Raw genomic sequence first — 27,986 nt, forward strand, 5'->3', positions numbered from 1 at the left:
GCCCCACAGACCTGCCAGGTGCACTGTGAGCCCTGGCATCAGTGGCTGAGCGAGAAGAACCAACCTGAGCAGGAAGAAGGCCACCCTGGAGAGGGTGCCAGGGACACATGTGACCTCCAGCTGCAGGAAGGCCAGAGAGGCCGAGAGCCTCCCCTCCCCTCCCCTCTCCAGCTCTTGATCCTCTGCTGGGCACCAGCTCAGGACATCACCCAGACCACCTTCCCTCTGGTATGGAAGCTTGCAGAACCAGGGAGGGACTTGGCTGCCCCTGCCCCACTTCTTTCCCCTCCCCTGCCACAGCACAGAATCCAGGAACCCTGGCTGTCTGCCTCAGGAAGAACCAGATGTCTGCTTTGCCTGCCTGTGGGTCCAGAAGGAAGGTCCCTGGGGCCCTTGCCAGGACAGAGTCATGGTGCAGGGACTCTCCCAGAGGCAGAGGGAGCACCAGAGGCTAGGGCCACAGGGGTAGGACTGCAGATTCTGGACGTCCTGCTATATGTCCAGGCTGGCCACTTACTAGCTGGGTGCCTTAGGGTAAGGAGTTGCCCCACTGTGCCAGTGTCCCCATCTGCAGGTGGGCACAGCGAATGCACCTAGACATTAGTGTCCTGGAGAGGACAGTTAGCCTGTGCCCCGCAGCCCTCAGCATGGCCCCACACAGCAGCACTCGAGGACAGAATCAAACATATGCAAGATGCTGACCATGGGGCAGCCCGGAGGCCTGGGGGTGCTGTGCCCGGCACAGGGCAGGCGGCTGGGGAGGGAGCCCTGTTTTCTTCTTCTGAGAAGCTGATGTCAGCTTTTTGGCCATGCCCCTATCTACCTGTCTACCTTTCCATCCTCTGTCAATTTTCTGTCTACCTCCCACCTGTCATCCATCTCTCTCCATCCATCACCCACCTGTTATCTACCATCTGCTGCCCACCTCTCCCAGTTTCTCACCTGTCTGTCTCTCTCTCTCATCCATCTCTCTGTGTCCATCATCTATCTCCCGCCCACCATCCATCTCAATCTCTTATCCATCGGTCCATCTATCTGCCCATGTTCACATATTCCCATCGCCTCTCTTCCTGCTCTGCCTTGCTCTGGGCTCTCCCAGGCAGGCCTGCCCTTCCAGCTCGTCTGGGGCAGAGCTGGTGGGTCAGAGCTGGCAGGGGCAGAGCTGGCAGGCACAACACGTGCCAAGGTGCTTGGTAAATGCTGCTGGAAGTGGAGAAAGGAAGAACCAAGGCCAGAGATGAAGCCACTCGCAGGTTGCAGAGGGCCAAGCCAAGGCCTAGCAGGACCAGGACAGAGCACCTGCCTGCCCTGTGTCCTCAGGACTCGTCCTCTGCAAACCCTCGGCTCTCCTTTCCAGCCCAACCATCCTCCTCCCAGAACAGCACCACCAGTGAGTTTCAGAGCTTCCACCATCTGGCCGAGCCTGCGTGGGCATCAGTTCAACAGGCTTTAAAGTTTAGACTCAGCCCTGGACACCCCCATGTTCCCATCTGCTGGTACCTCCCTCCCTCCCTGTTGCTGTCCTCTGGGAGGTCCACGAGAGCAGCAGGGCAGAGGCCTCTCTGCACAGAAAGAAAGGATGCAGCCACAACACAGCCAGACCCAAGAAGGACATGCGAGAGGGCTGGAAGGGAAGGGAGTGACCACTGGGCAGAAGGACAGATGAATGGCAACCCAAGGTGACAGACATGACCAAAGCTGGACTAACAAACGGAGGTTTGGTCTGAGCAGATCTCTGTAGGAGTGTGAATTCTGAGTCGCTGTGGCCAGAGCTTGTTTTTAATGCAGAAGGGAGCTTGTGGCACCAGGGGCGGGCCCTGCTGCACCCACCTGTCCTCTGGGCTCCTTCCCGTGATGAGGTCCAGTGCTGGGGGCCACCTTTCTGGGCATGCTCCGCGCTGCTCTCCCTGCTGTCTCCACTTGGCGCGTAGCTGCCCGCTGTAGGGGCTCCGCCTCCATCCACATCCTCGATGTTGCCCCTGTTGTGCTGTCCCACACTGCAGTCCTTGCGCATGCTGCAGGGAGAGACACTCAGCCCCTGCTCTGCTGCGCCCCACGGGGCCCCCTCGGACCCTGTCACCCAGCGAGGTCTCAGCCTTGGTTTGTCTAAGCACTTCTTTCCCTGTAACTCTGTGATGGTCACCCCACCCTCCAGTACCCTGGAGAGGCCCAATCCTACCTGAGCCACCTGGCCCGGAACCACGCCCTCAGTCTGTCCAAGGTGATGGGTCCGCCCCACACGTGCTTCATCTGCCTGTGCGTCCCCAGATAGGACGTGGTCAGCGGGGAGACGTACATGGGGTAGCCCAGGGGCTGGTCGCAGGAGGAATTGACCAGGTTCCGCAGGACCTGCTTGTTGTTCTGGATGCTGCCGCGCTCCGGGTTGCGGTTGCGGAGGAAGATGAGCTCCTGCTGCTGCCCGGCCCAGAGCCCGCGCACGCACTCCTTGTTCACCTGCGGATGGGCGACAGCGAGGGAAGTGGGCAGCCCACTTCCTGTCGTGGTCTAGCCTGCAGCAAGCGGTCAGGGCTCTGGACTGGGTATCTGTGACTGTTACACTGAGGCCTAAGACACTAAGGCTTCCTCACAGTCAGTCCCACGACACAGAGAGGATGCCATTTTCATGGAGGAAACTGAGGGGCAAAGAAAGGAAATAAGGCTCTGTTTTAGGAGGTGGTTCGAACCTGTATCAAAGGAGGGGTCTGGCCGGTTAGTCTTGCTTCATGAACAGGCCACTGGAGAATGCCAGAGGCTTAGGAAGTCCGGCAGAGTCAGATCCTGACTCCCGTCTAAAGCGTGGTAGCCAGGACTCCTGGCCCGAGTGCTCACCACACTGGCTTTACCATGGGGTGCTGGCCCTGTGGCTCCCAGTGTCTGGCCCAGCCTTGCATGCTGCCCAGCACTGCTCTGGTTTGCTCCTCTGCACCAGGGCTCTTGAGTGGCTGCTGCTGCTCCCTGCATCTCCTGGGGCACGCTGCGGGGCGGGCAGGGGGCACGCTGTGAGGGAGGTGCACCTACCTTGATCACCTTGAAGCTCAGGAAGCCTCTGTGCAGCATGACCACCTTGTACTCATCAGCACCCTCGTCCACCACGTGCCGCAGGGTCAGCAGCTCCTCCCTGTTGGAGAGCACGGCGCCCCTCCAGGCGGGGTCCCCCTCGTGGCAGATCACTACCTTCTTCTCAAAGGACTGGATGGCCTCATAGAGCACCGCAGGGTCTTCATACTCGTCTGGGCAGGTGAACTGGTCCTGGTGTGGGGAGCCCAGGTCCCATCAGCAGCCCCGCTGGTCAGGGTCAGTGTAGATGGCCTCCAAAGCCAAGTCCTGCCTCCACCCATCCACCTCCCCTCATCTCATGGCCATGACCAAGGGAACGTCCTAGGGAGGAGCTTCAGGACACAGGCCCCTGGGCCTCTCAGATATGGGCTGGGCACTCTAGTGTCTCTGACCCTGGCCAGGACCCCTCTTCTTTTGGGGACCACTCCCTCATCCTAGCAGCTCCTGAGGGCAAATCATCTTTGACCAATGCCAAGACTCTCTGGTGGCCTCACTGTGAGTCACAAGCAAGGAAGTGTCCCCAGCGCCCTGTAGAGAGAGGGGAATGCAGGGTCCAAGGCCATTTTCCCTCTGTAGCTTCTGGCTTGCACTCTTTACCTGGTGCAGCTTCAGGGACATTCTGATGGCAGGAGCGACAACTTTGTGCAGAAGGTCCATGTCAGCAAACACCCACTCATCCCGTGCTGTCACCCTGAAGTCACCCTTGAAGAGGGCATGGAGGCCATGCAGGAAGGCATCCAGGCTGCAAGACAAAGTGGTCACTGCTGACTGCCACCAGGCCTGCCAGGATTCCTGTCATTAAGACCAGGCCTGAGTCTCCCACTGAAAAACTATCTTAATAATGTAGGCCAATCCGGCAGGGGACGGAGCCAACTCTGGACTCGCCTCAGAGTATGAACACCCTGGAGCCGGGTTCATGTCCCTGTCAGTGCTGAGTGTGGGGCCACCTCCCTCATCTCCCACCTGTGCACTCTGGACAGCAGGCCGAGCACCCCAGGCCCCTGCCCTCTCTCTCAGGAGGGGACCATGCCGGCCAAGCTGCACCCAGCACCTGTGTCCCTGGGTGTTATCTGTGGACTGCGGCACTCATGACAAAAACTGGATCCCACCACCAGACTCAGAGAGGAAGACTGAAGTGGGTTCTGGGAGCACGTCTGTCCCCAGCGCGCCCTGTCCAGTGCCTGGGGTAGAGCCCGGTTTCCCATTTCCAGCTGCTCCCACTGCTGTGCTTGCCATCTTGCCCGCAGATCACCAAGCGGTGCCTGGGTGGGGACAGGGCTGCCACTCTGGGGAACTTGCTCAGGGATGGGGCCTTTGTTTTGGTTGACATGGGAGTGGGCTTGGGAAAGCCACTTTTGCACCTGAGGACAGTCCCTCTTTGCGTCCACCCCTTACTTCTATTACTACACTCTGCACAGTCACTGTCAACACCCTGAGGGGTAGTTGTGAGGCAAGTACAGGAAACGGCGTCCCAGATGGTGCTGGGTGCTGGATAGGATAGGAGAATCCCCACAGCAGGGGCGGAGGAGGATCCCCAGGGGCCTCTGCTCCTAAGGACTTAATGAGCTGGCTCGCTGAGCCGAAGTCTGACCAACACAGCACATTAGACCTGCACATCAGGGAATAGTCCCAGTGACTGCTGTCTTAGCTTCTCACCCTGAGAGATACCATCGTCATTCATTTCCTCCTGGAACTCCCTTGAGAAGATGCTGAGGCTTTGAGCAGAGCAGATTGAGAAGTAGGAGCAGCTGGGCTGGTCAGGTAGGGCTCAGGGTGTTGTGGCCTGAAGAGCCTGGAATCTTCCAGAAGGAGATGCTAGAAGCTTCCTTGCTCAGAGGATCCTGCCTTGCAGAGCAAACGCTTCCTGGGGCTGTGAGCAGCAGCCCGTCACCTGGGAGGCACTGAGAGGCAGTCGTGGGGCAGGTGAGACTGGCAGCCTAGCAGAAGGGCTACTGCCAGGAGTGGAGGCCATCAGTCATGACTCAGGCCTGCTTCGCTCTCACCGAGACATCTGGAGATGTTGCGGTCTGGGGCGGGCGCTGGGCACTGAAGTGGGGAACTGCTCGGGCAGGGGTCAGGGATGCAGGCTGCGAGTGCACCCAGCCTCACACAGGTCCAGAGCAGCAGCCTCCAGATGTGGGAGGGGGACAGTGCACAGAGGCCTGCCACACACCTGCAGCACCAACAGGCACAGCGAGGCGTGGGCAGAGTGGCCTGGTCTGCAGGGTGGCTCCCTCCTGCTTACTCCTCTTGGGAAAACCAGGTTTCCACGGAGCCTTGCTCAGATGCTTGCGCCTCCACCTGAGGCCTGAGTACACACGTCAGTTGCCCTTTCTGTCCTCCCAGGAAAGAACACGGCGTGGAGCTCAATGCTGTGCTATTGGAATGACCTTCAGCAGCCCCAGCTGGGGCCTCACAGATGGAGATGTCCTATAGGAAGGTGTTTCATTACCTGTCTTTTCTCTTGAGAGAATGAAGAGGCGGGCGGGATGGTGTGGGCAGCGGGGAGCAGGGCTCTGGGACACCTGCAGCACTACTGGATATGGCGCTCACAGGAAACCGCTGAGGAATGACAGCTCCCGCCCCAGCCTAGCTGGAATGGGCTGTCCTTGCCAGGAGAGAGGGGTGCGAGCGTAGGTGGGGCTAGGAAGCAGGGCAGCCCCACTCAGCCCACCTGAGGAGGGAGGAGCCCCGCAGCAGGCAGTCAGCAGAGAGGACACCCAGCTCTGATGCTGGGATTACTCCAGGGCAGAGCAGGAGGTGGGCCCAAACAAACCCCGCATGCACGGTCACATGTTAGGGAGCGTGTGCCCATGTGGAGAACCAAGGACTACGGCCAGAGACGCCTCCAGAAGCACACCCGGCTTGAAGCCGACTGTGAGCCGCTGATGCTGAGATCAGTCCTCTGAGCTGGAACAGCAGGCACATGCGGCTGAGAAGGCTACTGTGTGCCGGTACCGCGTGGCCTGGCAGACCTGTCGCATTGCCATCCTGGATGCCACCAGCTGGGATGGCTGCAGAGAGGAAGCATGGTGCTTCGGCCCTCTGACTGAAGGCTGCCTGCAGAGCCCGTTCTTCCTGGACTGTAGCTCCAAGTCCACCCCAGGCTCGTGTGTGCCCAGCTCAGCTGGCCAGTGCCCACTCCTTCATGGCGAAGACGATCTGGAGCCAGCCAGCCAGGTAGTATCTCAGCTTCTGCTGCTCTTGGGGTCCTCATAGCTCTGCTCCAGAGACAGGACCCTGGGTCCTTTGAGCCTCGGTTTTGCTCAGGGTCACTAACCAGCTCAGTGACCTATCTATCCTGCACCCTCTCAAGCTGTGGTGACTTTGGTCCCAGGGGGCTGTTGGTGACATCTGGGGACATCTCTGATGTCACAGCTGCTGTGGGTGATGCTCCTGGCATCCCCTGAGTGGAGGATAGGGTGCCTCTACAATGTGTGGGATGGCACTGTGGGGACCCTCCAGCCCAAACGCTGCAGCGCTGCTACTGAGGAGCCCGGCTCCTTCTGGGAAGAAGAGCAGCCTGGAGTGAGGAGGCCTGGGCTGGAGAATGGTCGTCCTCTGCATCTTAGTTTGCGGTCAGACCCTAACACATTTAAGGCCTTGGGGAAAACACATGTGACATGGGCACAGTTTCTGCAGGACTCACAGGGCATCCTCAGCACAAGGACAACTTGCTCACTTTGGCGAATTTCCAACCAGGCCCACGTGTGCATGGACACTACCACACTTCTCCTGATGGGCAGCTCGCAGCCCCAGGTGCAGTGCTTGCAGAATGTGTGCAGTAAAATGTGTGTGTCAGAGGCTGGTTACCCTGAGCTTGCTGTTTGTGGGGACACTCAGTGCCTATGCCTGTCCACCTGCATCATAGCCCATGTCTCTGCCCGGGATTGCGGCAAGTTCTCGTACCCTCCACGGCATCCAGCAACTGAGCATGGGATTCACAGCCACTTCCACGGCTGTTATGGTTCCCCCAACAAACAGAATGGTCCAGACGACCAGCAAAGCAAGGCTGGAGGAGGAATGACAGCCAACGTTTTCCTGCTGACCTGTGGATTCTGTGGATTCCCAAGTGCTTCCCATCCCACAGGCTCGTATCATTTTGCAAAGGACACATTATTATCACCCCTCTGTTTAAGAGGAGCAAACTGGAAGAATTTGAGAAACTGGGCTTGATAATGAGAATGATCGCTCAGGATTTCATGCCACACTGAAGCAGCTCAGAAGCAAGCCCCAGGCTACCAACCTCTCCAGGAAACACAGCTGATTTTAGGACGTGCAGCTGGGGATATCTTCTTAAAGGCCAGCTCAGAGGGGACATCATGTGCCCCACCCATTTCATCACATTTAAGCCGGTGTGCACACTCTGCTCACAGCCTGCAGAGCTTGGGCTGGAACCCAGGCCCTGCACACGCTGGGCAGCGCCTCCCCATAGAGCCCCACCCAGCACGTGGCTTTCCTTCTCTTTTAACCAGATACCTCCCCAGCTCCCAGGTTCCAGGTGTGTCCTGATGATCCGACTGCACCCCCCGAGGCAGGCTTTTGTGTCCTCTCACTGCGTCTCTTTCTCCTCTAGACTCTGGCCCCACTCTGGCAAGAGATCTTCATCTTTTTGCAAGATGATCCAATACGACAGCTGGCCCCAGTGTGAGGTCTCGTCTCCCACTGAAGGTCAGGAGGAAGAGCAGGGATGATGGCTGGGTTTCTGGAGAGCATTCCTTTCCGAAGTCCACTGGGTGTGAGGAGGGCTTTGTGGTGACGTGGCGACCTCCTGTCTCTGGGAAGCATGTTAGGGCTTGGCAGAGTGCAGTTTGGCCTGACTTTATTTGTTATCACTTCTCGAGATCAAGTTCACAGTGACATCTTGTCCTGTTGGAAGCCTCATCTGCTCCAAGAGTCAGCAAATTTCCTTCTACAAACAGATCAGCTGGGCTGTAAAACGTGGGGTCTTCTCCGGACCTTTTTCTTGGTCAGTGGCGCATCAGCTGGGACCTACCTCCCCGCCTCTGGTGCAGGGAGTTGAGAACTGGGCCTGATAGGTGGGAATGACGACTCAATGGCCTTCAGGGCCAGTGGACCTGGCTTCCTGCTGAGGGCTTCCAGCATGCCCATGGCCCTCTTCAGCAGGGATAGCTCAAGGAAGATGTATCCAACTTCAAGTTTAAGAAATGCTCAGTGTGGCTCACACACCTGCCCTGTCCCATCCTCCTCCAGGCCAACACTGGGCTTTACCTAGTGTGAGACACTGCATCTGTGTCCCCTCTATGCCCACTGTGCTCAGCACATCAGCTAAGATGACTGTTTTCTCATCCTCCCTATTTTCTTTCTTGGGAATTATCCATCAAAGCTTTTGTCAAGTCAAAACATTTCCTTAACCCATCAGTCAAGTGAAGCAGAGGCTAAGGCTTAAGCCAGGTGGTGCCTGAGACTTACCAGGGGACTGTATTCAAAAGCCATCGGGACTCTTTGATATGGAATGTGTGAGGAGGACACTTTGGTTCTCAAAGTCCACCTGGGCACACTCCTGGTTTAAAAACTACCATGATGGGTCCACACACACTCACACACAGGCACCAGATGACGAGCCTCTCTGACTTTGAACAGGAATTAAGATTAGTCAATAAAATGTGAGCAAATTGGGAATGGAGTTGTGGCTCAGAGCACTTGCCTAGCACATGTGAGGCACTGGATTTGATCCTCAGCACCACACTAAAGAAAGAAAAATATACACAAATAAAATAAAGGGATTGTATCCATTTAAAAAAGAAAGTGTGAGTAAATTGAACTTACCAATGTGTAAAAGAACATGATGTCATGACAGAGCCTGACTCAGGAAGGAAGGGTGCTTCCCTAGGAGGAGATCTACTATGGTACAGTACAATCCTGTCAATGATTGAAGGCAAAGACCACCATCTGCGAGCACTCCCCAAATTCTAAAAATACCAGCCTCCTGTCCTGATGAAAGCAGTAGCCAGCTGGGAAGAGGAGGAAGCCCTGCGACTCACAAACAGATGGTCTCAGCCCAAGCCAAACCTCACTTTTCCCCCACCCAAGGTTCACAGCATGTCTCAACCACTAACTTTGCACTAGCCCTGTGAAAACTCAGTCTCCTCAGACTTTTTTCATTTACGAAGCACTTGAAGTACTTTGGCTCATTTGCTAGCCCTCTTAAGCGCTCTGGATAGAGAAGATATTATGTTAATAATGCCCCTTTAAAGAGAGGAAGCTCGTCCACTTAAATGATGGAGGACAGAGTGTAAAAAGAAAATAAGTCATTGGACATTTTCCTGCACATTAAATATAAAGAGAGCACAGCAGTGTGTGTTGAGGGACAATACACCAGATAAACGATGACGAGTCTTTTCAGTAGCCATTCATCTTCCAAATCACCTCAAGTTTAACCTCACTGAATGCACAAGGCTTCATGAGGAATTTTTGAAACCACAGAAACTATACAATATATATCTGAATAAAAAATCATGATGTTTGTGAATGGCAAAGTTTAACATTTTAAAGACACAAATTCTTGCCAAATTAGTCCAGAGTCTATACAATTCCAACATAAAGTGCATCAGGATATTTTTAAGAACTTGACAAGCTTATTCTAAAATTTATTTTAAGATCCAGGAATCACTTTATCGGTCTTAAAGCATCCACACTTGAATCCACATGCAGACCACCTGGTGGGGAACAGCAGGAAGCCTCCCAGCCCTCTGATGTGGCATGAGGGACCCACCCCCACCAGCTGCACCCTGAAGTCCACTGCCACCTTTGTGTCATGCCCAAGGGTGTGCCTGCTCCCGGCAGAGCAGAGCTCATACGGCGAGTATGTCTCTGAGGACACAGCCCAAGTCTAAAGCCACTTTGGCTTTGGCATCCTCCGGGCACCTTGCCGTACTCACCTTACAGCCTCGGGCAGCCCAGCTTGTCTTTGGTGTCTCCTGTACAGGCCAAGGTGGCACTGTGGTCTGGTTGCTCCCCAGCTCTATAGATCACAAGCATTTCTTAATCACTGACTTCCTGCCCTACCTCCATCTGGGTTTCTGCTTCTTGTTGGATCTGAATCTAACACACAGGACACAGTTACTGATTTCTTTAAAGATCAGCACAGCACTAGTACAGAAGCCAGTAGATGAATGCAGCAGAAACGGCTGGGCACCCTTGCTTGACCACACCTGATAGGGCACAGCAGGACCACGGCTCAGTGGGGATGAGCAGATCAAGAGACGGCTTCCTGAATGTGCTGAGGGAAACTGATCTGATACAGAATGAAAGATAAAGCTGATGCTCTCGCACATAAAATGAATTACAGATTAAATAAAAAACTAAATGTCAAAGGAAAAATTGTGATAAGGGGCTGGGGAAGACTTTGCAAAAAAGATCCTAACGTCTCAAATCACAAAGCAAATTGGTCCATCAAAATGAAGAATTAAGAGCTCAGCAGTAAAGCGTTCGTTTAGCACGTTCAAGGCCCTAGGTTCGATCCTCAGCACCACATAAAACAATAAATAAAATAAAAGTATTGTATAAAAAACAAATACCAACTCTTCCCTAAAAAAACCATGAAGAATTAATTACATGGGTGAAAATAGTTGCAATGCCTAGAAGAAAGAGTCAGGATATATAAGAAACCTTTATAAACCTGAAATAAAAAGGAGAGAAAGAAGAAAAGAAGTATGGAAGGGAGGAGGGAAGGAAGGAAGGAAGGAAGGAAGGAAGGAAGGAAGAGAGGGAGGAAGGAAGGGAGGGCAAAGGAAGGTGGTAGGTCACAGGAAGGGAGCCCTGAATGAGCAATGAGGTAAGACTTGAGCATTCATCAGATTGGATGAACTAGAAGTCATGTGATACTAAATTCTAGTAAGATTATGGGGAGCCAGAACTCCCACATACTGTTGGCAGGAGTGCAGACACCAACCCAGAGAGCCACCCAATAGTACTTATCAACCCAGGCAAGTGCTGGCCCATGGCCCATCATACCATGCCCAGGCATGTACCCTAGCACCTGCAGATGTGTTTGAAGAGGTGGAAGCCACCTGATGTCCAAACACTAGGGAAACAGAAGCGCTCTCGGCAATAGTGGCAATAAACCACCATAAACTAATTGTATCTCTGTGACGACATCTTGAAATCATAAGTTTGAGAATAAGTTAGAATGAAAAGTATCACACCTAGCACTTATGTAAATTAAGGGCACACACACACATTAGCTCAGTAACACTGTATTTTATGAGGATTATTACATAGACAAAACATATCAAAATATTAAAGAACACATCAATGGTGGGCAGTAGAATAGCAGCAGGAATCTGGAAGAAAAGGAAAATATGAAACAAAATTGGACCTTGGGCAGACTCATGTTCATGGATGCCGTGTATGGTGGAACAGAGGGTCTCAACTCCTAACAGGCAAGGATCAGAGGAGGGCTTGGGAGCAAGGGGAAATGAGCAGGTTTTCTACACACATGTCCCCCTTAGCCCTTTGCCTTCTGTCTCCCGAAGCCCGTTCATGCTTCTAATCATTGTAACGTGCAGATCTAAGAATTCAACAAAACCCCCAAATCTCATGTTCAACTACACTGTACTTGAACTCATTTTCTACTGTTTCTAATAAATTATGACGAATTTAGGAGCTTAAAGCAGCATACATCGACTGCTCCCAGTTTTCACAGGTGAGGAGTCTGCCCATGGGTTCAGTTGGACGCTCTGTTTGTGGTCTTATTAGGCTAAAGTCAAGGTGTCGGTCACAGCTATGATCTTGTCTGAAGTTAAGGGCTTCCTTCCTTTCTCTCTCTGACTGTGGCAGAGATGGGTTCCTGTAGCATAGGACTGAAGCTCGGCCCCAGAGGCACTGCTCTTTCCCACCATGCCACTCCACACAGTATGGCTCTTTGCTCCTTCGAGGCCAATAGTCCAAGCAAGCAGTCGACCCACCCAAGATGATCTCTTTTTTGATTAACTCAGTTGACTGATTAAAGACCCTAATTCATCTGCAAAATCTCTCTACCCTTGCTACCTAGCCTAGTCACAGAAACTATCCTTTTGAGATCAGAAGGCCAATATTCACTCAACCATTTGACAAATGTTAGTGGCATATCTATCATGTACCAGGTACTGACAAAGTACTTGGGGATGAGGAAAAGAAAAGGTGAATGAAAGACAGCTCTTGGCCAAAAGGATTTAATTAAAATAAAAAATAAAGTAAGGAAGAAAATAGGGCTTAGAGTCTGGATTCTGACACCAAATTGAGTTCAAATTCTATTTCTCTTTCTTCTTCCATATTTTTATTGCTGCATACAGTTGTACATAATAGTGGGAAGTGTCGTTACATATTCACACATGCCACAATATGACAATATTGTCCCCAATACTGAAAAAAAAAAATACTGGGCAATATTGGGACAATGGGGAATGATATTGGGACATTCCCCAGTAGAGTAGAGGAATGGGGCCAGGAAGAGGGAGGGGTGAAATACAAACCTCATTTTTAATGCTCTAAAGACATCTATGAAATTTAAGTTTAAAATCTTTCAATTCTGGAAGCCCCCCACCCCCACTTTTTTTTAAGCAAAACAACTTAGGGAACCCTGGAATGTGAAACATAAATCACAGCGTTGGGCAGAAGACAGGTGGGTGCTGCGGGCCACGGCTCCCCTCAAGGGCATCCCAACCGCTCCCCAACATCCAACCAAAGCATCTCTTTAGGGCCTGTGGACAGAACCCCAGGCCCAGGGTGTGGACAAGGTGATAACTGCAAGTCCGATCAGATGCTGCTGGGTCCCAGGGCCTTTCAGTAAAGGAGCCAATCGGAGATAGTAAGGCCTTCCTGAGGACACAGAGAGCCTGCCTGGATTTACCTCTCACTGCAATAGCAGAGTGTGAGAAGCTATTGTAAACAAAGAAAAGCCCACAAGAACAGAGTCACAAAAGCACAATAAGCATGGCTTTTAATCAGGGGAAAGAAAGAAGGCCAGACAAGCAGGAGCATGTGGCCAGTGACACAGAGAACCACATGGAATCAGCCTGACACTGTGTTCAATATAGCTTGGGCAGTATTTGCAGCATTGATTTGCCACTCAGGAGGAAAACTTGAAATGCATAAAGCACTTTGAATTAATCCAACAAAAAGCCTCAGGTAACTTCAGGTAGCCTCAGGTGACCACCTGCCCAAGGGCTGTGGACATCTGAGGCTCACTCTGAAACTTAGGTACCTGGTCCTTTGCCAACGCTGTCCTTAACTCAGGGTGTGAGAAGGAACTGGCCCCAGGCCACCCCTACTGTCCGGCTTTCAGCAATCAGTGCAGTCCCTGCTGGCCACAGAGGGCATGGCTGGCTTCAGGGTGAGGCTGAGCCAGGTGAGAGGACCCTCCCCAGAGTACAGGCAGCTGGCAGCTCTCAGCAGTGAGGAAAAGCACTGCTGATGTCACAAACCTAACTACTGGGGTCCTTGTCTTCCTGTTGGTGACCCCAGGCCACTGACTCCAGAGAGAGGTGGGGAGAGGCCCACAGTTCTTCACCTGGTACCTGTGCTCCACTCAGTGGACACACCTTAAACACCTTGCCTCCAGGAATGGCTCCCAGTGCCCCCTTCAGGAAGGGCCTGGCAGCACAGCTAGTCTCCTGGACCCGGCCACCTGACACCCAGGCTGAGGCTGTCAGATGGATGGACAAGTGGGTTCTGCCTTTACAAGCTTATCATCAACCTAATAACAATCACTCAGTGAAATATCAAAACAGCCCTTTTGCAGAGCACCATTTCACAGTGTAATACAGAAATACCAAGTGTATGGGGGGACCAGGGCGGGAGGGCAAAAGGAAGACCCCTTTCTTTTCTAACTGCCCCAGCACTGTGTGGTCCTTAACCTTGGCTGCATCTTGAAATCACAGGGGGCTTGAAAACACTGATGTGTGGCTCCAGCCAGAGCTTCTGCCAGACTCAACCAGTCTAAGGCAGGGCCTGGACACCGGGATACACAAGACCCCTCTGGAAACTTCTGTGTGCGTCTAGGGGTGAGAGCCACCAATGAAGGCAATTCCAGCAGGCAGTGGGGCTCAGACTGGGGGCCACAAGCTGAATACCAAAGAAGGAGCCAGGGCCACGTCCCTGATCTGGGCAATGTGCTGGTGACAGATGGAATGGGCCAGTCCTTTGGATGCAGCAGTAGGAGCAGGGCAGAGATGGAGACGGTGGGCTTGGTCACCCCTGTGTGGTGAAGGGTGCTGCCTGAGTGACAGGGTGGAAGGGGCCAGGAGGGAGCTTTATGTGTCTTCATTCTTGAACCAAAGATTCTTGGGCTATTTCTACCCCGGGGGTGAGGGTGGGGGGGATCCAGTGGAAAGAGAGCATCAAAAACAGGAGAGGGTACTAACCTCCCAAAGCCCTGCAGAGACAAGGGGACGGGGGCCTGAACCAGGAGAGGAGGGGAGGAAACACAGGAAAGGAACCAGATCTCCTGAGCATCACCTCTGCCAGGCCCCAGGCTAAGTATGTCACACGCACCATCTCACAGAACCCTCTCAGCACCGGGGTACTTATAACTCAGGATTCCTGGGTCTCAACTGTCTGTATTAATGATATCCCCAATCCAGTGCCCCAAAAGATCACAGTGACCAAAAATGTCTCCTTGCAGGCCCAATCTGACTTACTGTGGAAAGAAGTAGCTGAAAGAAACAAGAGGTTCAGTTTAAAGAAAATGACCTACAGAATCAGCCCAAATGTGAGCCAAGGGTGTCTGCACCAGTCCAGAAAGTCCCAGCTGTGTCCCCAGGTACCTGATGGCCATGTTGTGTGCTGCGGTTCCCAGAGCTCTCCTCCCCAGGATGCACAGGGCGAAGGACAGGGTCACCAGAGGAGAGTCCTCATCACTGTCTAGGGCCTTTGAAGGCTGAAAAAGAGTAAGGGTATGAACTCAGCTTCCACACAGGCTCCAGAGGCAGCAGCAGTCCCTCAGGTGTGGAGCCAGAGGGGGCCTTAGGTGGCCACATGGTCACCCAGGCCCCTCCAACATGACCCTGCCCAGGAGCTTGGCTTCCTGAACCAGTTTCACTTGTGGTCAGACACGGAAAAAATAAGAATGGGGAAGTTCCTTTCAGAGAGAAAAGGAATTCAGTTGTGGGCTTTTGATCGGACACTCTGAGGTTTCCAATGCAGCGCTTCAGGTCAGGGAGATGGCAGTGCTTACAGAGGACACCCCGAGCTCTCCACAAACCCCACCCAGAGGGCCTTCTCCTGCCCCGAGGGAGGGCCCTGGGAACGGCAGGAATCTACCTCCACAGCTGAGTTTCAGGAGTGGTCTAAATCAGCTTTAATAGGGGCACCGAGGACACTGAAGTTAAGCCACCTTGATGAGGAAGCTGAAGAGGTGCCACAGAAGACTGAGGAGCAGAGAAGCCACAGCATCTTAACAGCCTGGCCATCAGACACCAAGCCTGGCTCTAGAATCGCCATGTTCGTCTCACCTGCAGAAAGCAGTGTCTGCCTCTTGCCTTCTCTGCCACCACTCATTCAAAATCTAGGGCCTGGGCCAGGGGCATGGCCCCGGACCCTCCAACACCCTGACACTATCACAGAGGCTGACGGCTGCACTGCCCCTGAGCATAGCTCAAAGGGACACACACACCTTCCAGACTCTTCGCCAGAGGCAAGATACATTCATTTCCCAGTTAGTATGGCTTCACTGTTCCATTAACATTTACCAAGTATGTTTTTCCCTCTCCTCTATTCTGCTTTCTACCCTGGGGTGTGAGAAGGGGCACCATGACGGCCTGGTCCCTGCCGTGTGCTGAGCCCAGCCCCAGCCCTGCTACCTGTTCTCTCTTCCCGGCGCAGTACTGAATCCACTCCAGGTACACATTGCAGTAGCTGGCCCTGGTGATGCCCTGCAGGCACGGCACATAGTCGTCGTCCACGTTCACGTTGAGCATCGCCAGGTCCCGCTCGATGTGGTGCCACTGCGAAAAGGGCTGCAGGGACTTGAGCAGGGACTCGTTTTCCACCCAGGAGGGCAGCTTGGGTGAGGCAGCCATGTAGTATATGATGCTCTGCAGAGACAGGGGTTCCCAGAGCTCAAGCCACTCTTTTTTGTTTCTTTTTCTTTCTTTGTACTGGGAATTGAACCCAGGGTGCTTTACCACTGAGCCACATCCCCAGACCACCTTTCTATTTTTTGAGACAGGGCCTCCCTAAGTTGCTGAGGCTGGCTTTGAATTGTGATCCTCCTGCCTCAGCCTCCTGAGTCACAGGTGTACTCTACAGGGCCCGGCTCTCAAGACATTCTAATGCCAGGAGGATGTTCTCAGACTTCTTTAGATCTTGGAAAGTGAGTTGACTTGGGTAAATACAAGCCATGAAATCCCCACACACGGCATCACTGGTGTGTCTGCTGGGTTTAATGCACAGAACCAACCGCCTGAGACATTCTAGAATGTTCTCTTCCCAGACATCCCAAGAAAGGGAAGGTGAGAACTTAATGCTAACTGAAGACCACAGCGGGGTTTCTGTGATTAGAGGCAGCCGGCCCTGCCTCTCTGAGGGCAGCAAGGAAGGCATCCTTTGCCTGGGCTCTTGCTGGCTGCGAGGACGCCAGGCCAGGCCCCCCTTCTTCCAGGCCCCTCAGTGTTCAAGGAACAACCTCACAGTTCTTATGAACGGTTGAGAGGATGGAGCTTGTAACACATATGCACACTTAACCCTGACGCCCAGGAGCGGACATCTGTGATGTGTTCACGAGCAGCCCTTGTCCCCAGGATGGACACTGTGCTTGTGAGTCCCAGTGGGGAACAGAGCTGCCCTTAGGCTCATTATTTTGAGTCACAGTTTTATGAAAAGCTGTCTTGTGGTTTCTGGAATTCATTCTTCAAAAAGGCCAGTCCTTGGCCTGAGGACGTAACACTGTGACAGAACCTGGGCTCTACGGGGCAGCAGACCTGAGTGTGCTGAAGAGCCACGTCCAACATGCACAAAATTTTCTTTCTTTCTTTTTTGTGCCCGGGATTGAGCCCCCACCCCAGGGCTGGTATTGTCTGTGGTTTCAGGCGTCTCCTGGGGGCTCAGAGCAATCCTCTGTGGCTGGGGTGACTACAGCGATACCCAGGCCTGCACCCAGGCCCCAGGCTCAGCTTCTACATGAACGAACATTAATTACAAAGGGAGAAAAGAGATTGGCCCCTGTGAACACGTGGCCCTGCGACACGTGTCTGGTCTAGTCCCCACCTGCCCAGCCATGCCCTAGGTAAACAGCAGATGGAAGGCTGCTGCCTGGTTTACCTTTCACATGTTTCTAGGGAGGAATTAAGAGAGCCCACAAGGATGAGGTCAGAGTGGTTCCTGAGGACCCTGGACCGCAGAGGTCAGAGCCCGGCCCAAGCCTGGCTGCCCTGCAGAGCTGATGCGGAGCCCACCCGGCTCCCTGGGGCTCCCAAGCACAGCACCTGGGGCCCATGTCCCCCTCATCCCAGCAGGAAGCCTGCTGCAGAAAGTTTTGTGGAGTCCCTCTGTGGTGGCAGTGAAGGAGCCCTCATCTGAGCTGCACTGGGGCCTTCGGGACCTGCCCACACCAGGGCTGCTCCAGGTTCATCACCACAGATGGGCACGGTCCACTCAGCTGCTCTTTCTAGCATGTTCCTCCAGGGCACTGGGCCTCACGCCTCAGTGTGCACAGCAAGTGAGAAGCTGCCCAGAAACAAGGCAACAGGCAGGCGGGGCCCTTGCAGGAGGCTGGTTCGCGACACCAGGAAGGTTTCATGCACTCATAGATCAGGAGGGACGCAGGGGACGTCAGGGAAAAACCTCCTGTTGTCAGGGAGGAAGTGACTTCAAATATACTCATGGAGGGTGGGAGAAAGGACCCAGGTAATTTGAAGATAAAACAATCCTTTTGTGTGAAGGAATTACTTACAAAGTCTTCTCCTTTTTCAATTTGCCTGTCCAGCAAGAAGGTAATAAAAAGGACAAGGCCAAGCTCTCAAACCTTGGAACAGTTCAGAGCTAAGGAGACAGCACTCTGCTGGCCATGCAACTGGGCTCTGCCTTCCCTAAGAGCTGCTGCCGCCTCTCTGTGTGCCCCGCCTCTGCAGCCCCCCTCCAGTCACTCCTGGCAACCAGTATCATTGTGAGCTGCCACTCCTGGAAGGGCAGCAAGGCCCCCAGAGCTGTGTCCAGCAGTGGCCTCCAGGCCCGGGCCTTGCAGTGTCTACATGAATGAGCAGGAAGCCATGAGGCCAGGAATCTGTCCACCCCTCCCCACCCTGCTGAGTGCTGATGGTATAACCTAAGCACAGATATGTCTGCACTGGTTCCTGAGCCTAGAGGTGTTCAAACCACTGAGGAAACAAACAGACAAACAACAAAACCAAGGCCCAGGTCCACAGCGTCAGAACTTCCAGGTGAACATGAGAGTCCACAGGGGGAACCTGGATGCTGGGGTCCGTCCTAGCTCCTGAGAAGTGCCCTGTGAGAACCGTGTGCCTCTCCCACCCAGAGGGAGCAGGTCTTCACTTCCTTTTCTTAGATAAGAGAGCCAAGGGTCTTGTTTCCCCACAAGCCACCAATTTCCTGGCAGGGTCTGGGGCTTCCTCAGCTCCCTCTGTTTGCATCGTACCTGGATTTGTCTGTCAGATGGTGATGGTCATCTGAGGAAGCACAGAGGTGGGGCACCTGCCCAGGGTCAGGAGAGGAGGTTGGTGAATGCCAAGTTCATCCAAGGAGGGAGGAAGCCTCCCTTGGCAGGACTAGACATGTAGCCCACAGCCTCGGGGGCAGCTGGGAGGCCTGGTCTCCCATGTGTGGCGACCTGCAGGCCCTGTGGTGTGGGGTTTGCCAGTCCACACATCTGGCCCACGGGAAGGTCATCTGCAGGCACCGCAAGGTAGAAACAGAGCTTGGGTGCCCTGGAATGTGCTTCCCTTGGGAGCCCTTCCTATCCATCCTGCTGCCTCCCGAGAACAAAAGGAGGGACGCAGGGGATGCTCCCCTGGAGGGAGACAACAGAGGTGCTGGTTGCCACTTATCCTCTTCCATGAACACACAGGTTCACTCCAGGCTCAAGGATGCCCACAGCACACTTTCCAGACCTTTCTGGGTCAACAGGCAAGGGGCATGGCAGGGCAGCTGCAGCAACTTCCAGAAGCCTGTCTAGGGGCAGTTGGCCCCTTTAGCCCCTGCACTGGTACATTAGAACATGTACACACTTAAAAGGTGGGGGTGGGAGCCAGGGGGACCCTGGTGGCTGAAGACCCCTGGGGCAGAGCTGCCAGCCCAGCACCCTCTGTGTATGAGAGGGAGGCTTCCCACGCGTATGCGCCACCACCAAGTCCAACACCTGGTGCCCCAAGTGGCCTGGACAGGCTGCACGGAAAGCTCCTGGCAGCATCCTTCTTAAGGGGGACCTGGGGGGAGCTGGCCATACAATGGCAGAGTCCCAGGCCAGAACTGCCTAAGCCACCTCCCTGACCTTCCTGGATGACCCAAGGTCGGACTCAGCACTTAGTGCTGTGGGAGGTTTGGATCTGAAGTCCTGCACTCTGTTGTGCACACTCCAGGGAGTTGGAGCAGGGCTGCTGCTCACACCCTGCCACGGAGCAGGTGCTGCAGACAGGCCGTGTGGGAAGGAGGAGCAGCCAGCCTTCCTCACACCAAAGGCTACCTCTGTCCCCAGTACACTGCAGCCTCTGCAGTGGACACCGGAACCCCTCAGAGCAGCTGTTCCAAACTTCTGAACATGGCCCTCTGCAGTTGGCTGAGACTTCGGGGCTCCTGGTATCTCTTTGGTCTGTATCCCCTCATCTCACCTGGCCTAGTGTCTGTGGGTGAGGAGAGGGGAGTTTTGTCTGTAGTGATTCTGCTGCTTCCTTGGGAACACATCGTCTTGTGGTGTCCTCTGTGGCTTGTGCAGGGCTCCCCCCATGCACGTCCCTGCAGCCCCCGCCCCCAGAAGGGGACCAGGACCAATATTTCTCCGCCATGCTGCTCTGGCCCACCCCTGTGCCTTCAAAAAACGTCTCAGCCCAGCTAGACTGCCTCCTCACTCGTCCCAGGGCTCTCCTCCAGGAGACTCAGCCCAAACGGCACTAAGCAATTGAAAAAAGATGTTATTGTTCTCCACAGGAGTGAGGAGGAAAGGCTATCAGAACCAGTCCTGACTGGACCAATCAGCTCTATTTTGAATTTTAATCGGGAGCTTAAAAACAATTCTAGTTCTACAGTGGACAGTCTGCAGAGCATCACACATGAGACTGTGACTCAATTAGATTGATAATCACCACCATGTGCGCGCCTTGCAGCTTGGTGAAAAGCATGAGTGCCACACCCCAGGCTGAGGCAGACTGCTGCCACAGGCTCACCAGCCCCTGCAGGATCCCTCAGGAGAACAAACGAGAACCATCCTGCCCAAAGCCAGTCTGACCTCGGATGCGGAGCAGGGGACAAACCGCACCAGCGAATTCTCCCCAGAGCTCTTGGGAGCTGCTCACACCCACCACCACCACCACCACCACCATGGGGTGCCCCGCCTGGTACCCGCTGGGCACAAATGTGGGAAAGCAGAGCGGTACCTTGATGTAGTACCGGATGAGGATCCTGCGGAGGTCGAACACCTGCAGCATGGTGGCTGCGTTGTTGTCGATGATGCTGTAGCCCTCCAGAATGTACTGCGTCCGCGTCACCTCCCAGGCCAGCCAGCGGAGGTGGAAGGCGGCGTTGCAGGAGAGCAGGTGGGGCAAGTGGCCGGGCTTGCAGCAGCAGCAGCCCCTGTCGTCCTCGTCACCCTCCATGATGGCTTCCACCTCCCGCTGCTGGCAGTAGGTTCCTGTCAAGCACAAGCAGCGAGAAGTCAGAGGAGAAGTCACATGGGGGACCTTCCTGCAGCACAGACCTCCCCTGGCCTTCACGAGGGGAGGATGCCAAGGGGGGCTGTGGAACCAGGATGCTCACACTTAGCTCGAAGCACAGCCCAGTGGGCACAGTTCTCAGCGCCATTGACCCCTGTGTCCTCCACAGCCACTCTGATTCCCACCTGCTCCCCATCTTTTTGTACAGGGGGGGAGTTGTGCTCTCATGGAGGCTGTGGACACCAAGGCTGAATGAAGGACAGTGACTGCCTTGATCGATAGGCCATCCCTGAGCAGACAGGAAGCTAGGAAGGTGGCAGGTGGAGGAGTCTGGAGTCAGGTGTGTGCTCCAGTGTTGCCGGGAAAAAGGCCCCGGTAGAGAGCTGCTGCCAAGCCCCGAGGGCAGACTGTCCACCCACGCTGCAGACCAGGACAGGGAGGACGGGGTGCCTTCCAGTGGACCCCCTTCCAGGTACGGGATGAAGTGGCGGGTGTGAGCAGCCTTGGAAACCGCATGCTCCCTCCCCTTCAACACTGTCATCAGGCCTGAGAGGAGGCAGTCGGAGCAAGCCGAGCCCCTAGGGGTGCTGCATGGCTTGAATGCAGAATGGGGATCTAGACTGATCTCAGTGGCTGGGTGGCAGACAGACACAATGCACCCAAGGTCTACAGGAATAAAAGGAGCAGCCCAGCCACACAGTTTATGAATATGTAGTTCCACATTTAGCAAAAACTTGGATAATTTCACAGACTGTGGGGACCTAAAGTTAGATGCTGAAGAACTACGTGGAATCTGGACAAAGGCTCCGGTCAGAAGACACCTGGCATCCTTCCCTCAAACTCTACACACGAGGGTTGCTGACAAAATCAAATACAGCCAGCTGATCTGACTTGCACTTTCTAAATCTTTTCTCCATTAAAAAGTGATTAGTGCTGATCTGAACTAAATTAATTTCACATTGAGACAGCCAACATATTTTGGAAAACTGAAGGTTGTATTTCTGAATAATGAACGAGAAGACCCTGGGACTTTTTGCTTGCAGAGAAGACTCTTGGTCTAATAATGATTGGTTCCAGGATGATCTGCAGAACTTCCCAAGGAATTATGTGCAGATATGATGCAAGGTTCCAGAGGGCATCACATGACTCATAGTTTGAAGTCTCATGGTAGTTATTACACAGAGTTTACCCTAAGAGAGACCATTAGCAACTGGGAGGTCAATCAGGAAATGGACTGCCCCGCATGTTGAGAAGACAGAAAGATCTGGCAAGACCAGGAAGAGGTACCAACCAAGCCAACAGTAGTCACAGAGAAGAGGAACAGGAGAGGCTGGCAGGCAAAGCCTTCATTGCTGGTGAGCTGTACACACTTTGCAAGACAGTGGAGTCCCAGGCAAGGGGGGAAGGATGAAAGGAGAAATTAAAGACATGGGCGAAATTGAAATTCCAAAGGATTGCTACTCCAGGTAGCTTAGGAAGAAGAAATGGCAGCTGCAGAGATGAAAATACCTGAATAAAACAGTCATTCCAAGTGTAGTTAACAAGGAGAGAAAATATAGGAGGTAGAGAGAGTAGCAGGAAAGAACGTGGATGTGAGAGTCTCTGGGCAATTTCATTTTGAGAGAGACCTGCTTCGCTGCAGGCCTGCGTCAAGAAATTACCTGTTGGGAGCCACTAGTTAAAGATGTTTAACTCATCTAAGATTTTCTCTGGAGATACCATTTGAATGCCAACCCAGAAAAACATGATTTTATGGGAAGCAGTAGTGACCAAACAGGGCTTGGGAGAGGCAACACGCCCCCACAACTGGACATTGATCAAGATGTGAGCCTGGTATAAGCTAGTTTCCTCATGAATAAAATGATCTGTTGTGAGGCTGAAATCTAAAAGCACATTCAAAGTAATGAGTAACCCCCAAAGGTGGTAGTTAGTACTGCTATTTTCCCTAGATCGTGAACTCCAACACCAACCCAGCACTGACACTTGATTGAAGCATGAAAACTTTTACTACACCCACTCCTACCATCTCTTTCTCTGTGATTCCATGTCACACTGTCAGGTACTTAGGACATGCTAATATGATGGCATGAATGATAGAATGGTTGGTGGAATAGATGAAGGAATAGATAATGGAATGTATGGGGGAATGGTTGGTGGAATGGAATGGAATATATGAGGGAATAGCTGGTGGAATGGCTGGTGGAATGGATGGTGGAATGGCTGGTGGAATGGATGGTGAAATGGATGGTGGAATGGATGGTGGAATGGATGATGAAATGGATGGTGGAATGGATGATGAAATGGAATGGAACGTATGGGGGAATAGCTGGTGGAATGGCTGGTAGAATGGCTGGTGGAATGGCTGGTGGAATGGATGGTAGAATGGTTAGTGGAATGGCTGGTGGAATGGAAAGTGGATTGGACCAATGGAAGAATTCTGCTTTAACTCGCTGTATGCACAGGCAGAGTATACTCTATTGAGAAAATCCATGGCATGCAACATACTGTATTACATTGCATATGAAGGCAGATAAAGAAAGGCTACATCAGACTAGTGAGATGATCATAGAGGTACTGAGCCAAGTTCCTTTCCTCATTGATCAAAAAGGCCAATGACTTGAGAACAAGTTGTTGGGGGCAATGCCGGGTTTCTGTTCTCACGACTAAAAGGCTCAGGGGTCACTCTAGTTACACTGGGCTAACTGGGCTGCACGAAATAACCACACAAGAGACACAAATACCTTTTTCTTTGGGGTCGCTGTGACAGCTCCTCTGACCTTAAGGGTCCACAGAAAGAGAGAGAGAGAGAGAGAGAGCATGCGCTGACCCTTTTATTGAGGAGAAGCTATTTAAATGAGGCAAGGGGTCAGGTTTCAGGGGGCTGAGTCTGTCTTCATGATGTCCACTGTCAGCAGGTTGACTGACACCTGGGTAGGCCATACCCAAGGGCACAGTAAGAGAAGGGGACACACACAAGGCACTTCCATGGAAGATTCTATCCTAAACAGGGCAAGGGGTTATATTACAAAGGAACAGGTGAGCATAGCTTCACCCATGGGGCTGTAGCAAGACACACCCATTTCTGTGACTGAGCGCCACAGCACCCAGCTGGGGAGTGTAACTCAGTCACCTGTAAGGTTGGCCTCCCGCAGGGCAAGGGAAAAGAATTAGTTGGAAAGCCAGCAATCCAAGAAGATGGAAGATTCCTGTGGGATGCAGGCATGTGTGGGGGCTTTGTAAGGAAGGAAAGAGGGAAGAATTGATGACAGGAGATTTCTAGGTGCTGTTCCAGTGGCCTGCAGCAGGAATTTGTCTCACTTGCTCTAATTTTGGTGTCTTTGGCCTTGAAGGGGAGGGGAGAGACTAGGCAAGTCTCGTCGAGTCAAGCCTGCTATGTAGCTCTGGACAAAACGTTCCTCAAAAGATCAGCACATTTACACGCAGAGCTGAGCAGAAATCTGACCCAAAGGTTGAGGCAACAAAGAAGACAGACAAAATCTGAAGACGATGCCAAGACATGTCATCCTGATCCAGGCACCCATCGGACATCTGCAGACCCACGGGAAGAGTCAGCGTTTTCAGCAAAATCCACCTTCCAGTCCCTGAAATAACCTAGGAAGCCGTTATCACCAAAACCCCCACACCAGAAGCTGTGTCTACAGCACAGCTAGTGAGAGAATAATAATGGATCACCCAGCTGTGTAGACACCCAAATTAGTGACTTTTACATTTAACTAAAAGCCAGTGAAGACAGAGGGTTTATTAGGTTTTCCCTCAGTTATGACAACACGTTAGAGATGGACACCAACAACTTTCAAATAATAAAGCACCTTCTGGGCTGTTGGACACAGTCTGTGAGGTAGTTCATACCTGGAAGGGGAAAGCAAGCAGGCTGTACCCCTAGAATGAGATAGTGATGGTTTTATTCAGGTCTGAGGACGGCACTTCTCTCCCCAAGACGTCAGAGATTTGGGTCTTAGCTGAAAGCATTCTTTCCAAAACATTTCACAGGTCTCCTGGTTCATCTGCCATATATGACTTGTCTTCCCTCTGCACAGGTGTGTAAAACACACAGCTGGACTGTGAGCAGGGAGCCATTCACACTGCAGGCTCCAGGAATCTTCCCGCTGACCTGCCAGGCTCCTGTGTGGGGGCCATCTCACAGGGGCACATGGTGAATCTGGCTTGTGCAAGTTAATAATGTAATTTAGGAAGAAAGTATCCTTCCAAGGAGGAAGCAAGGCTGTTTTCAGAAACAGGAGAAACAAGGAAGGGGCCTACGGGAGGGTTTGCACTTGAAGGGATCGGCTAGCCTGGCTGAGCTCCAGAGCTCAGGACATGTGAGTTCTTGCCAGTTTTCTGACTCTGCACTCTTCCAGCCCACTCTGGCACTGACCATGTTGGGCTGGAAGCCAGGGACAGGCCGCCTTAAGCAGACCAGGAGGGCTGGAGGTGTGTGGGTGAATGCAGATGTGCAGCCAAGCACATGTGTGTGGGCCTACATGAGCAAGAAAAGATGGAACCTGTGGACGTCCAACTCCTTTGACACGAGTCAGCACAGCGGCCTGCTGGGCAGTGGAGGGGCAGTCTGCCATGAAGGACCATGCAGGTGTGACAGAGATGTCATAGCTGCCAACAGGGGATACACAGTTAAGGGTGGTCTCTGTGACTTGCTCTGAGGAGCAAAGGGTTGTACAAGATCACACTGGGAAAGAGAAAGCTGGAACTCTGGTTTTGTGGTTGAGATGCAAAGCAAGGCTCACATTCTCAGCGAGGCTCACCAGGCTCAGAGACAGCCTTCCTTGGAAGGAAGGTTGAAGGTCAAGCCACTTCTGCACTGTGAGGACCTTCAACAGCACTGGGGGTAACACTGAGCTGGCGGGGCTGCCTTCCATGTTTCCCTCTGCACCTCGAATGTGACCGTGTTCTCGTGGTCTAAGTCAGTGTGGCAGAGAAGCCAGGTAGTCATGATTTTTTGATTAGTTTTGGGAGACTCTCAAGTCCTTTAGCTCTGACGAGAATGCCTAATTAAAGCCTGGAAACTCAGAGTGTGAGCGGATGTGCGCAGCAGGCCCCAGATGCCTGGCCACACGGGAGACCGGTGCTTGCTGAGCAGCCAGCATGGGCAGCTGCCCCTCTGTGACGGATGCTCCTGTGGCCACCTGGCCTCTTCCTGCTCTGCATTCCTGTCTCCAGGCTGCTGGGTCACACCTGCCAGTGTCAGGCTGGGCGGGCCTTATTTATACCCATCTGATTCCAAAAAGGAACCAAGTCCATCTAAGATGGCATCCACATGTGAAAGCAAGTGATAATTTACATAAAAATAGGGGCAAGAAAGACAGGAGGAGAGACAGCAGCACCAGGGTCCTGCCGCCTTCTCCACACCCTGTGCAGCTATTGGTGGCAGCAGGGTTCACAGCAGGCTTCCCAGAGCCAGTGCATAGAGTAGACCAAATGGCTCCTTATGTCCTTAGGACAAAACAACCAACTGCTTGGAAACATCGTAGCTATTTCTGGCAAAGACACCAGAGAGAGGCTGTCCCCAGGATCCTCATAAAGAGAGCACATGCAATATGGTGACAACGTCCTCAATAACATTGCACAAGCTGTTTTAGCATTTCAGTGTGTGGTGATGGAACCAGACAAAGAAAAAGCCAAAGCTCCCTTGGGGTGGCCAAGTTGGGCCAGTCTTGGCTGTGTGCTTCTCCAGAGAAGCTTCTGGAAACCGGAAGGCCGGGAGAGCTTCGAGGTGTGCACATCCCCCTCCAGCTTCACGTGCTGATGAGTATAGATGGGTGATGGCTGTGGGGCCAGACTCTGGGCGTGACTGGGTCATGAAGGTGGAGCCCTCATGGTGGGAGTAGTGCCCTGTAGGAAGAAGCACCAGAGAGCTTGCTTCTGCCACTCTCACCTCCCAAGTGAGGTTATAGCACCAAGATACTCTCCACAAACCCAGAAGCCATCAAGGTGGCCGATCTTGAACTTGCCAGACTCTGGGACTGTGAGGAGATATTTGTTGCTTAGGCCATATGTTCTGTGGTACACTTGTTACAGCATCTCTCGCTGACCAAAGTCCCTACCTAGCTTGGACAGTTATGGTGTGGTGGGTGGCAGGGACTGCTGATGTCTCTCCCTGATATGCCTGGGCATGTGGCTACTTTGTGTAGTGGTCAAGCCACACTTGACGGGCCAAGCTGGAAGTAGGGCTGATGTTCTCTTGGGAAAGACGGGAAGTCAAAAGACCAATGCCGCCCACCACCCTGTGGCAGGTGTTGCCTGGCTCAGAAGCCTTGGCCAGAGGACAGGATCCCTGAAGAGGGTGTGAGGGGTCAAGGCAGAAAGCGCAGGAGACATCTAAGCCTAATGTCTGTAGGTGACAGGCAGGTGGTGGGATATTCATGTACCAAGGAAATGTAGAGGAAAAGGTACCCAAGAAAGGCTCCCTTGCAGGCTGCAAGGTTAAAGAGGACTTGGGAACACAGTGGTGATGGGGGAATCAGTCGCTATTGTCCCACTTCAGGTGAAAGGGAGGGGACTGGAACTTAGGGGCAGGCTTTACCAAGAGGAGGTTAAGGGAGATGATGGAGTGCTGGGGACTTCAAAGGGCACCTTGACCTTGGTGCCCTGCAGTAGAAAGGCTACTGAGAATCTACAGGGATCCGCCACCTGCAGCTAGAACCTCATCTTAAGCCAGATGCACAGCACACTTTGACGAGGAGCCTCTTGGCTCCCTGAGCTTCCTTCCTCTCTGATATGGGTGCTCCAAACAACCTCAGTTGTCCAGAGAATCTAACTGAAATCCACAGAGAACCCCAAACTCCATCCACCGGTGACATTTAGTGTCATCTACTACTGTTCCAAAATGTCTTGCCAAGACGTTCATTTGAACTGAGTTTTAAAGTGGTCACTGCCTTCCTCAGCCCAGCAGCAGGTGTCTTACATACCAGGCAGCATGGTGACCAGAAGGGGAGTCATAGGACAGAGGAAGCACAAGCAGGCCTCCTGACTGCACGGTGGACACAGCCACAGCTATGGTGCAGCCAGTACTTCTAAAAATGCGGGCAGGATTCACAGGCACATACGTTGGGGTGTGTGAGATAGATTATT

General features: G+C 53.1%; 1 protein-coding gene across 7 annotated transcripts in view; it reads right to left on the bottom strand.

Annotated features, from left to right (window-relative positions):
• Positions 1–27,986, bottom strand: part of Pcnx2 (pecanex 2) — a 171,424-nt gene that overhangs the window by 6,861 nt on the left and 136,577 nt on the right. For 6 of the 7 annotated variants that reach the window (XM_048800374.1, XM_048800376.1, XM_048800373.1 and 3 more), the window contains 7 exons: positions 20,604–20,857; positions 15,861–16,094; positions 14,826–14,938; positions 3,655–3,799; positions 3,019–3,249; positions 2,180–2,454; positions 1,831–2,015 (listed from right to left, as the gene is read on the bottom strand). In XM_048800374.1, coding sequence (XP_048656331.1) covers positions 1,831–2,015; positions 2,180–2,454; positions 3,019–3,249; positions 3,655–3,799; positions 14,826–14,938; positions 15,861–16,094; positions 20,604–20,857 — 1,437 coding nt within the window. The remainder of the gene's footprint in view (positions 1–1,830; positions 2,016–2,179; positions 2,455–3,018; positions 3,250–3,654; positions 3,800–14,825; positions 14,939–15,860; positions 16,095–20,603; positions 20,858–27,986) is intronic. The other variant, XM_048800377.1, reaches the window with a different exon arrangement.

This window comes from Marmota marmota, unplaced genomic scaffold (assembly GCF_001458135.2).
Source record: "Marmota marmota marmota unplaced genomic scaffold, marMar, whole genome shotgun sequence".
Taxonomy (NCBI): Eukaryota; Metazoa; Chordata; class Mammalia; order Rodentia; family Sciuridae; genus Marmota; species Marmota marmota.